A 12697-nucleotide genomic window follows, 5' to 3' on the forward strand; every position below is an offset into this window, starting at 1 on the left:
AATTCAGCTCATTATTTACAAACTGAATGTAATGCATTCTAGTCCATATGTTCCTGAAGAATGACTCATAATCTAAATCATTGTATTTTTGTGGAATATAGTATGTCAGAGAACTTTAACAGTGATTGTATTGCCATTTCCTTCCCCAACATTAACTATCTTACTTCCTTTTTATTAACTTTAAAAATTGCAAGCGCTCATTACAAAAACGTTGAAGAAAAATATGGAATATAAAATACAATGTGAAAGTTTGCCTTGACAGCTTTACTCTTAACAGGTTATTGTGTACCTTTTCAGATCTTTCCTTGTGACTATATAGTGTAGATGTGATTCATTGTCTTTGTTTTTAACAAATGTGGATTTTTCTGTGTTGTACTTAATGGAGTTGTTTCTGCTTCCCATTCTTTCCTCTGCCCTCTGCCCGGAAGTAATCACTAGTTTTAATTTCGTGTTTCACTTTTTATATTTTTATAATTTTATTACATATTTGTGTTTCAATATATTGAGATACATCTTTTTTATGTACGTGTGGCAATTTTTTTGGAAAGTGGTGCCCCTTATTTTATTTTGAGTAGGAAGAATCACAATGAATTTCCATCCACTCAAGACCCTAAACAATTTCCTAGAATTAGCCCAAAGCACTCAGCACCTACTTTACAATTCACCAAGGATTTCTGCATAATACAAATTATTTAAAATACAAGCTACTTAATATAAACAGAAACAAATGAATAAGTATATTTCCATTTAGTATGTACTGTATGCAGATCATAATTTTTCTTTTATACTGCAATAAAATTATAAGTAAGCATTTAAGTGTATATAAGTAGCACTTTATTTAACATTTTTATCTCTCTGAAGTCATGATGCATCTTATAGCTGATGATGATGACTTAGAGTCATAGATGTGACAAACAGTACCAGCACCAGAGCATCTTAGAATCTATGATATGTGGTATGTTAAAGATATATAATGAATATAAAAAACACTTAGTAAAGTAAAATAATAGCTGAGTGTAGTGATAATGCACCTGTAGTCCTAGCTACTGGAGAGGCTGAGGTGGGAGACAGTTTGAGCCTCAGAGTTTGAGGAAGCAGTGAGCTGTCATCACACCACTGCACTCCAGACTGTGGCAGAGCAAGACCCTGTCAGTCAGTTGGTCGATTGATCAGTCGATTGATGGATTGATAGATAGATAGAATTTTATTAAATTAATACTTAACAATTGAAGATTTGTCAGATCTGGTGCCCAGAGAAGAAAAATACCTTCTCTGGTGCCCAGAGAAGAGTTTTCAGTTATTGCTCCCTCGTTTTGGGTGAAGATGAATAAGAGGGATCTAATGAAAGAATGAGTTTTTAAAAAAAAAAAAAAAAAAGCCTGAATCCAATGAATTGGTTCAATTTTGTCTTCTTTGCTCTTGAAAGTCTTGAAACCAGGTGGCTGTGACATGTTATCACTAGCCAGAGATAAAGTAAAGGGGTAGAAAATACTCACATCATCTGCTTTTTATATGCCCTTCACTTGGATTTATACAGCTGCTTGAGATGAAATTGCTTTTATAATTTCATTTTTGATTGTGAAAGTTCTGTTCATATCATGATCTTGTGATCAGCAACTGAAATCATTTTGACTGCATCATCTAATTTTTTTTTTTTTTTTTTTTTTGAGGCAGGGTCTCACTCTGTCGCCCAGGCTGGAGTGCAGTGGCACCATCTTCACTCACTGCAACCTCTGCCACCCGGACTCAAGCAATTTTTATCCCTCAGCCTCCCAAGTAGTTAGAACTACCTACGCGCACCACCACGTCCCGCTAATTTTTGTATTTTTCGGTAGAGACAGGGTTTCACCATTTTGGCCACAACATTCTCGAATTTCTGACCTCGGGTGATCTGCCTACCTTAACCTCCCCAAAGTGTTGGGATTACAGGCATGAGCCACTGTACCTGGCATAATCTAAATTTTTTTAAATAAAATTTGACATTTTGTTTTTTGGCATTCGTGGCTGCTTTGTCCTCTTTCTCAGGACAACCAGTCAAATCAAGTTTAATGAATTCCCAAGTTCCTCATTGGTTGGCTCTTTGCTATGTGTGATGCTCAGTGTTAACCTTTCTTTGAATTCATTATACATTCTAATACTTCTTTTATTAACATCCGAAATGGTCAAATAAGGTGACATTTGTTTTCCAAAAAGATAAGTGTCACCAAAACACTGGTTTATAGCACTCTAAGTGAACTGGTAATTTTTTCATAGTGCCGTTGGGCCAAAAGAAACTCTGCTAAGTAAGTAATTAGGTCCAAATCATTCACATGATTATCCGATAGATAGTGCAGTATTTCCTAAGAAGGTATAAAATATCTAGTGGCACCCCTGTGTGTTCTTTCTGGTGTTCCTTTTGGCAATTTACGCCTTAGGCTTTACATATGAAATACAAAGTGTTCTGTTTCAGAAAAATACTTTATGTTTAAGAGGTTTGTCTTACAAATATGAAATGTGTACTCATTAAATAAAAAAAAAACATTAATGCAGATATTTCTGTGAATCAGAGAAAATACAGAAGCAAGCAAAGTTATCTTTTAACATATAACCTTAAGCCTTGCTTGGAGTCTAGGATAATAGCACTGATGGGGGCAGATTAGTTTTTTTGTTTTGTTTTTTTGTAATCTTTCTAAATTTCCATATAAAAACAGAATCAGCTAGGCAGCAAAACTAAAACTCGTGAAAACATTTATAACAAAACTTGTTGACAGAGTGTCCCCATGAACCCAAAAATACAAGCAGGTGAGAACTAAGGAAAAGACTTAACAGTTATCAGTTTTTATGCATAAAGAAGAGACACATTGGGATGTCTGATGGACCCAATAGAAGTACCCAGGGTAGTCAACAGATATTCACTGGTAAGTACAATTAGCCAGTTTGAAATTGGGATAGATTTTGTCTACTTCATAAGGTGAGTGTAAGGGATCCAGGGTAAGGCTAAAGTGATTGGAGCAGCTTAGCTCTGTGACCTCCTGAGAGTGACCCACCAGTGTGTCCTTCTAGGATTCCACTGAGGAGAGGAATTAATATTGAGCAGGAAGGGGACAACAGAAACATGGGAGAAGGGAACAGAACCAGGAAATCTCAGTAAATGAGCCATCATATTTTCAAACACTACCTGAAAATAACAGAAGAGAGGCCGGGCGTGGTGGCTCACCCTGTAATCCCAGCACTTTGGGAGGCCAAGGCGGACGGATCATGAGGTCAAGAGATCGAGACCGCCCTGGCCAACATCGTGAAACCTCATCTCTACTAAAACAAAAATTAGCTGGGCGTGGTGGCATGCACCTTTGGTCCCAGCTACTCAGGAGGCTGAGGTAGGAGAATTGCCTGAACCCAGGAGGTAGAGGTTGCAGTGAGCCAAGATTGCGCCACTGTATTCCAGCCTGGCGACAGAGCAAGACTCCATCTCAAAANAAAAAAAAAAAAAAAAAAAAAAAAAAAAAAAAAAAAAGAAAGAAAGAAAATAATAGAACTTTATGAAGTTAGAGAAGTTTATCTGAACAAAGCAGTATTCTAAAAATTCGGGAAGATTAAATTCATAAGAGGTCTTCTAGAAATATATTTGGGAGTGTTTATACCAATTTTGAGTCCCATCAGCAGTCCTTATCTTCATCTGACATTTGATAATTTCATAATTAAAATATTTTGCCATCTATTGAGGTTGTATTTGAGATACATTTATTCTTCATAGCCTTTTAAAAAAGATTTTTTGTTTTGTCTTCTGCATTTAATCTACCTGAAATTGATTTTTGTACATTGTGTTAGGAGTACACTCCTTTTCCCTGTACCTAAATTATCATATTTGCATTGTGCACAAATTTGTTCTACCCTTCTTAACTAAAAGTTTCTTTATATGCATTGGTTCTTTATGCCTCTGTTACTTAGATGTGTTTATGCTGGTACCAATACCATGTTTTCTTAAGTACTAAAGCTTTGTGTTAAATCTTCATGTTTGTCTGTCAGCCTTTTTCTTCATAAGAGTCTGACTTGGCCTTTTGCTCTGTGACAGATTTAGAATGTTCATGAAAATGCTCCCTTCCAACAACAACAAAAAAGTATTGAGTTTTTAAGTGGAACTGCATTGACTTTAATTTTCTTTGGAGAAGAATTGATAAGTTTATGATATTCTTCCTAACCCTGAATTTATATATTGAGTTCTTATGTATTTTCTCTCAAAGTTTTCTATTTTTTTCATAAGGGACTTCAGTCTGATTTATGACTAAGTACTTTTGTTGCTTCTCTTAGTTGTAAATTTTAAAAAATAGCTTTAAGCGTCATTGAAATATAGTTGACTTTTAAAATAGATTTTTGTATCTATCAAAGTTGCTAAACTCTTTAATTTTTATAATTTATCTGTAGGCTTTTGGGGGGGTTCATATAAGTAAACACATCATTTGGAAATGACAGTTTTGAAACTGTCACCAGTTTTGAAGTTGTTGTCATTAAATAATGTTTGATACAGGATTTTTTAAATAGATAGATAAACTTTATCAGGGTAAAGAAACTGTTCATAATGCTACCTTATATATTTTTTCCTCTGTAGCATCTTTTTTCTTCTTAAGGTTGTTTACTGTGTGCCTTTTCCCCTTATTTGGTCAGACTTACTAGTGATTTGTCAGTTTTAATAGGAGTCAAATGTTAGCCTTTTAAATTTATTTCTAAAATTTAATTTTGTTTTTTATTCATCAGTGCTCTTTAATGCCTTTTTTCACTTCTTAGCGTTTGTTACACTGTTCTTTAATCTTATGTTTTTAATTTTCCAGGTAATTAACTTATCAGGTTTGTCTAGTTATCTTTTTGTTGCTCATTTCTCATGTGATTCCATTTTGGTTCAAGAATGTGGCCCGTATATACAATTACTTGTTTATGTGTTTGAACAAAATGTATATTAACCAAATTGGCAGGTGTATTGCTTTCTCTCCATTAGATCATTTGTTAATCTTACTATGTATAGCTTATATATTCATATAATCATTTATCCCTTTGTTTAGATCTAGATTCCAATATATCTTATTTTTTGAATTATTTTATTCATTTTTGTGTTTAGGATGTGATAAATCCAACAATTGGAAATTGCCACAGATTATACTAATGTTTTTGTTGCTGCTGGTTCTCATTTACTGTGCCTTGTTTCCTTGTGTGTGTATTAAGCTATCATTTCATGTTTCTCAGAACTCTTGAAATTCGTTGAGGACTAAGTAGAAGGGGACATTTCTCCCAAGGTGATTTTTCACTTGTTTTTGCTAAGCGCCTAAGGTACTATCAATCCAGAACCAATAACAAAATATTAACTTGAGGCTGTAGTCCACACAGGTAATGTGAACTCATGCTTGTTTGTGGCTATAAATTTTAAGAGCATTCCTTCACCATTTTTTGCTTACCATAAATATCAGGAACAGCAACATTTTTTGCTGTCCTCTTTACAAAGAGGTTATTACAGTTATAGTGTAGCCTTTTAAGATACCTAATTTATAAAAAGATTTTTTAAATGGCTTCTCATTTGGAGATACAGGCTTGTGGTGTCTCTGGAATTCTAGCTTTTACACTTGTTGAAGGGTGCTGAATTTCCCTTTCTCCCTTCCAGGTTCAGCTGTACACTTAAAAATGTAACCTCTGTTAGTGTTTACTTAGTTCATTGCTATATCCTCATCTGAGAATAGTGTCTGGCATATAGTAAGCATTGTTGATTGGTTCAGTTAGTGTTTTATGGAGCAATTTTAGCTGTTATTGAGTGGAGCATTTTGGGTTCTTACTAGTCTGTTGTACTACCAAACAACATCTATTTTAATTCTTTAGATCTCAGCTTGAAATCTTACTTCCTAAGGGAAAGATTTTCTGCTTAGACTCCTGTTATATTTTTTTTCATTGTTATGGGAATTTTAGGGCTGGTGGTAATGTTATTTTTGCCTTTTATGCATAATTGAATAGGTTTGTCGGTTCTTTTCTTCCCATCTTTTCCTTTTTCTTTTTACTTGTTATCCCTTTCTTCTCTCCCTTTCCTTTTTTTATTCCCTCCCTTGCCCTGTTTTCTTTATTTTCCTACTCACTTCTCTTCCTTTTTTCTTCCTTCCCTTCTTTTTTCATATTATTTTTCTTCTACCTGAAGGATTAAAATTTTTTTTTTTCTGGTAGTGATGAATTCTTTTAGGTTTGTTTGAAAATTCTTTTAGGTTTGTTTGTCTTTATTTCACCTTTATTTTCAAATAAATTTTCACTGAGTGTGAATTTCAAAGTTGACAGGTTTTTTGCTTTTAGAATTGTTTAATAAATGGTGCTTCACTATCTTCTTCTAAAAAAGTCTACTGTCATTCTTATCTTTAGTCTTTTGTATATAATGTACCTATTTCTCTCTGGCTAATACTAAGATTTTTAGATTTGCTACTTATTTTACGCAGCTGGATTATGATCTGTGGTGGTTTAATTTTTTTCATGAGTCTTATGCTTGGAATTTGTTGAGCTTGAATTTGTATGTTTATACAAATTTAGGAATTTTTTTCATCCATTATTTATTTGAATTTATTTTCTGTCTTCACTGTCCTTTGGGGACTCCAATTACACGTATATTGCATTGCCTGGAGTTGTCCCATAGCTTACTGATGCTTTGTTCATTTTTTTTCTTTTTTTTCCTTACCATGTTTTAGTTAGGATCGTTTTTATTTCTGTATTTTTAAGTTTGCTAATCTTTTCTTCAGTATGCCAATTACTCTGCCTTCTTTTACCTGTAAAATGTAATTATAATTCTTTGAGTATCATTGTCTACTAATTCTATTACTCATTTTTACTAATAGAAACTTTCTGTTTCTGTTCAGTGTTTCTTTTTTTTTTCCTCCCCATTATCTGTTTTCTTTTACTGCTTCTTTGCATGGCTAGTGATTTTTTCCTTGGATGCCAATCTTTGGAAACTTTATATTGTTGAGTGCTATGTAATATTTTTATTTCTGTTAATATTCTTTAGATTTTTCATGGTTGCAGTTAAGTTACTTATAATAGAAGCCGTTTGATCCTTTTGAGACGTCCCCCCTTTTTTTAAGGTCTTGTTTAACAGAACCAGAGTAGCCTTTAGTTTAGGGCTAATTTTCCTCCAGCTACTTAAGCAGTTCTTTTTTGAATTATGTGAATTATGTTTTTCTACTCTGAGTAGTAAGAACATAAATGTTACCCAACCCTGTCTGAGCCCTGGTGATTGTTTTCTCTTTTTATTTCAGGTGGCTCTTTTTTTCTTTTAAGCTTCTGGTAGTTTTCTTACATGCATGTGATAGTCGGTACTTAGCCGAAGACTCAGAGGGACCCTCTGCACATCTCCAGAGCTCTTTCTCTGTGCTGTTCTCTCTCGTCTAGTACCCTAGCCTATTCATTCTGGCTGCCTTTGATTACCCAGACTCTCTCCTCTACTTCCTCAATTCACAAAGATTGCTGAGCTCCACCAACCTGGAATCCCTCTCCTTACTGCAGATTGAAAAGTTTTTCAGTCTTATAAGCAAGGGTAGTTGTTGTGTCCTCATTGATTGTTTCTCTTGTCTCAAGGATTATTGTCCTGCACGGCCTGATACCCTCTGTCTAAAATCCATTGTTTAATATATTCTGTCCATTTTCAAGTTGTTTTAGGTGGGTTACTGCCACAACTAATACTACCACTACTCTAACTTTGTTGGAAGTGAAAGTCTTAAGATTTCATTTTTTAAAAATTTTTTCATATTAAAAAATTTTTAGACAAGGTCTCACTATGTTGCCGAGGCTTGTCTTAAATTCCTGGTCTCAAATGATCCTCCTCAGCCTCTCAAGATGCTGGGATTATAGGTATTGGAGCCACTGCATCCTTATTTCATTTTTAAAAATTGTATTTTGGTTGAGAAGATGAATGAAAACCGTACCTGATAAAGAGAAGAAGCTTTTGTGTCAGTATTCAGACAGCATTTGAATGCTGTCTTTCTGCTGTTTAAAATACTAAATGGTTCGCAATATAAACGAATCTCAGACCTTTTCTCAGCACTTAAGGTCATTTAGAAAGAAATGTAAAACAGTACAGGTCAGTAAATGAATTCCAGTTCTTATGTAGAATTGTCATAGCGCTGATTCAATTTAACTTAAAGCAAAAGTTGAACTGTTTCCCTTGAAGTTCCTAATTCCCTTAAGATTCCCTAGAATCCAGTAGGCCCATAGACACAGTGGTCATTCATTTTTTCAGCTGTGAAGTAAAAGTTTTACTAATTTGGCATTTCTCACTTTAAAAAAATCTATCTTGTAAAACATAAAATAGTATATTTGTGTTGTTTTATCTGGATCAGTAAATTAAAGAATATCATAAATGTGCTAATGAAAATAGAAGATGTTTTCACGGAAATAGAAAAGACCCTTATTAGGGCCAGAAATGCTAAGGGCACAAAGTTTACACCTATTCTTTTCTACCAAGGCACTTAAAGGGACTGTGATAAAGCTAAAACAAATGTCCTTGGCAGAGTGAAGAGCCTTTAGTTTGAGCCATAGTCTTCACCTTCTACCTGAATCACTTGGGTCGATTTATATGTAGTCTTTGACACTGTGTTGGTAGTTAAGCGGGAAATCTTTAAAAGATGATTGGTTTGGTTTGTTAAAGCATTTCCATTAAATAGAGAAGGAAAATAGAAAATTACTATTAAAAGACCACAGTAATAGGTACTGCAAGCAATATTCATGGGTGAATGCTACAATGTGTGGACAGAAATGTAAAGACAGAGAGTTATTTGCATGTTCTCACAGTACCTCCAAAAAATTTCTTATTTAAGAAGAGAAAACTAGTAGTTTACAGTGGAGAAAACTTGGAGATGTACCACGTTAACCATGATCAAGGTTAACTTCACCTGTAGTCAAGACATATTAACATCGTATGCACTCATATATTGGAATATATGCGTCATATATGAGGCACTTGAGAAGACTACATTAACTCTGGTGATGTGGCTTTTAGAATGCATAACTTCAGTCTAATTATGAGAAAACATCTGACAAACCCAAATTGTGGGACATTCTGCAGTGCATATGACATAACATCAATATTGTGCAAGATGAGGGAAGACTGGGATAAGTCTCAGATCGGAGAAGACTAAGGAAATGTAAAATTACGTGTAAGGGGTTGGAGGACAAAGTATTGTAATTTTAAATAGACAAGGAATTCCTTACTGAGTTGACTCCATACCTGAAGTAGGTGAAGTAGGAAGCCATCTGGATGTCTAGAGGAAGAGCATTCCACAGGGGCCTGGAGACAGGAGTATGTCCGATGTGTTTGAGGAACAGCAAGGAGGCCAGTACGGCAGGAGCACATGAAGTGAGGGGAGAATGCTAACAGAGGAGATGAGAGAGAACAAAGAGTACGGACATGAAGGCCTCGGAGGCCTTGGTCATGGTGCAGGAGTCCATTGTAAATGTGTTTCACCTCTACTCCCTTTGATTTCTGATGTTTTTTTATTCTGAACATCAAGAGAATAAAGTATATAACAGTGTAAAATGTAATATTTAACATCATAGCACTCTGTGCAGTAGATGCTAACCATTGATTATTGAATTAGTGTACATGGTAAGATGTTTAGAAGCATTTTAAAGATCATATCTTCCTTTGCTAAAGGGATACTTTTCATTTTTAATTAGTTTCTGTAACATAAAGTAGGATTCTGATACTTCTTTATATTTTTAAAATGTAAATGTTTTAAAATAATTTGTCACCTTCAATAATTATTTATGCTACTGAATAGATGAATGTCTTAAATAAGCTTCTGTATTTTTTATTTTAGTATTTATGAGTCCATTTTTTCTCTGAATAACTCACTTTTTATATTTTCAAGTAAGGACTCACATTTCTGTAAAAGTAAATAGATTTCATATCTTATTTAAATCCTTTATTTAGATTGTTTTGTTTTAAAATCTTAAAATTTTTCTCTTTATCATCTCATTTGACTGAAATCTCAGGTTTTTCTAATGGAGGGGTCCTTATTTGTTTTTATCAGCCTGGAACAGTTAAATTCACTTTTCCCAAGGAATGAACTTATATCAGTTATGTTTAGTTTGTAAAGGTTCATTGGTCCATGAAATTTGAAGTACATCCATATCGTAGAACTTTAATTCTGCTTGTTGATGGTGTTAATGTGTATGAGAGCCTTAGATTTAATGTTGAGTACTCGAGAGAGCAAGAGAGTGGACAAGAAGCAGATAGGCACAAATTATTTATTTGAACATGCTGTCTGACATGTTTTCATGATGGCTGGGTAAGCTCTGTCTTTGCATTTTCTGGGAAAGTGTGCAAGTTTATAATGAGCACCGCTGTTTTTTTTAAGTTAATACTTTGAATTAGTCTGAAAGATAATTCTGGGTTTGGGGAATAATGAAGAGGTGGACAGGGAGTCATAATGTTGAAATTGGACATTCAGATCTTTATAGCATGATTTCCTTATTTTTCAAAGAGCAGAAGAATCCCATCGTTTCTCATGTTCTGGTTGGACTCCTTTCTTATTGTTTGCTGGAGTTTGAACTTCAGAGCTGTGGTGTCAACCCTGCTGTAATATCTCAGGGGAGTGCCTAGTGTGGGGCTGGTGCCATGGTTCACCCTCCAACCTTTCCTTCTTCACTTCAGCCTCCAGCTCTGAGCTTTCCAATCCCCAGAGTAGCAAATGTTGAAAGAAGTTGCACAGGTAAGTATGTGGTGGGGAAAGCTGGGGGAAAAATAGTACTGTCATCAGTATTTTGAGGGTGGATGTTGGCCATTTTATCAATGAGTCATTTTGTTAGTTGAGAAATATGTTTGTTATAAATTATTTTTCTCATAAAACTAAAATTATTAAATATAGTGTTGAAGATATAATTTTAATTCTTATTAGATGTGAAATAGGAAAAAACATTAAACTCAGTAAAGTATTAATATTGTAATCCAAAGGAAGTTTCTTAAATTTTTTAAAACTTTATATTCTCCACAGTGTATATAGCAGGTCTAGAAGACCCATGTTCAAAAAAGAAGCTAAAAATAAGGCATAAGTCCATAGACTATAATTTTGCCATATGTAACTTGGTCTCAGAAGGAGGCAAGTTTTAGTTTTCTTCCAATAGCTTTAGATGTGCTGTTTTTTCCTGAGGTATTAGGCAGGTAGCTATGTTTTAAATTTTACAGGAATAGAAACTTTAAACATCTTTTTATTTGAAGTCTTGACAGGAGGACTAGAAAATTTCTAGATTTGAAGTTACCAAGAATAAGTATAGAAGCAGTGAAGGTATGATATCTGGTATATAATTCAGCAAGTATTTGTTGAACAAATGAATTAATTGATCAGATCCTGTGTCCTGTGCGCATGTGCGTGCGTGCGTGCATGCGTGTGTGTGTGTGTGTGTGTGTGTGTGTGTGTGTGAGAGAGAGAGAGAGAGAGAGAGAGAGAGGAGAGAGAGATGCCAACACTCCTGGCATTTTCTCCTCGTCTGCCTTGCACATAAAATCATGATTTAAATATTACAGATTTAATTTTGTAGTGACGTAGCTCTGGGTCTTCACTACCTGACTTCCTTTTGAGCCTCTTCTCAGAAAGCCTCCAAAACTTGTATCTTTAGTTTCCTATATCTATCGCAAATAATTTATATTCATCTGATTAATAGATTTTTGCACATACAAGACATTCACATTAAACCTCAAAAAAGCAGACTCTTAAGATGGCCCATAATTGCTAAATTTCTTCAGAGAAAGTATTTGAGGCTTAAAAAGAGATTGGGGCATTAGTGTATTTGGCATTTCAGGTCTCAAAACTGGTCTTCAAAATACAGACTTCCCAGCAATTTGTCTCCCCTTTTTTCATGAGTTTTTTTTAGATTACTGGGAGCTCTATACAAACACATCTCCCTCAGCAAAGTAGATCCCATTTTTTTCAATATATATTTATATTCCCTTCCTACTTCCCTCTTTATTAGACCCATCTTTGCCCACCCTCTTTTAAGGATTTGTTTAAAATATTCTCATTAGAATATTTTCTTTCTTTATGCAAGAGGGTTTGTTTTGTAATCCAAATATAGAGATTTTCTACTGTTATGTGTCCTTCCATTTCTGTTTCATAGTTTTACATCCTAATATTTAAGGATAAAGTGCTACTTTAATTTTAGGCTCCATTGTGTGAGTTCTTAACTCTAACTTCTTACTGAAGAGGTACTAATTTATTTTGGTTCTTTAGTTTGGTTTATGTGTACTTTTTTCCTGTGGATTAGCACTTTTCGAATAATTAGAATTTTGGTTTTAGGATGATGCACTTACCTTTTCAAGCTTATTCATTGATAATTCAAATATGAATCTATCTAAAGCATATTGGTGCAGCACATTTTAAGATTCTAAAAAAACACAAAATCTGATTTGTTCTTGTTGAAGCATGGGGATCATATTCTCCCTAGATCAGAGTCAAACTTCTGGAGGCATTTGTAGCATTTTGGTAACACCCTCTAGAGAATTTGTAGACTTTGAGGGTGCATTTTATGGGATAACGTACATGGCTTTTGGGAATATTATTGGAATACAGCAGCTTCAGATACCAGATTTTGGTTTTTGGATTAGGAAGGAATGATGTGTTTTTCATTCTCCCTTACCCCCACCAACACACACACACACACACACACACACACACACACACACACTCACACACTCACACTCTCTCTCTCTCTC

At 34.5% G+C, this 12697-nt stretch overlaps 1 protein-coding gene across 6 annotated transcripts in view; it reads left to right on the forward strand.

Moving 5' to 3' along the window:
• The window catches only part of CNOT2 (CCR4-NOT transcription complex subunit 2), a 106729-nt gene that overhangs the window by 39334 nt on the left and 54698 nt on the right, over positions 1-12697 (forward strand). For 2 of the 6 annotated variants that reach the window (XM_037731619.1, XM_017509293.2), the window contains one exon: positions 10643-10700. The exons of 3 other annotated variants lie outside the window; for them this stretch is intronic. In XM_037731619.1, coding sequence (XP_037587547.1) covers positions 10680-10700 — 21 coding nt within the window. In that variant the 5' untranslated portion in view covers positions 10643-10679. Of the gene's footprint in view, positions 1-10472; positions 10701-12697 lie in introns of all 6 variants that reach the window. One more of the 6 variants, XM_037731620.1, reaches the window with a different exon arrangement.

Source organism: Cebus imitator, unplaced genomic scaffold (assembly GCF_001604975.1).
Source record: "Cebus imitator isolate Cc_AM_T3 unplaced genomic scaffold, Cebus_imitator-1.0 Scaffold414, whole genome shotgun sequence".
Lineage (NCBI taxonomy): Eukaryota > Metazoa > Chordata > Mammalia > Primates > Cebidae > Cebus > Cebus imitator.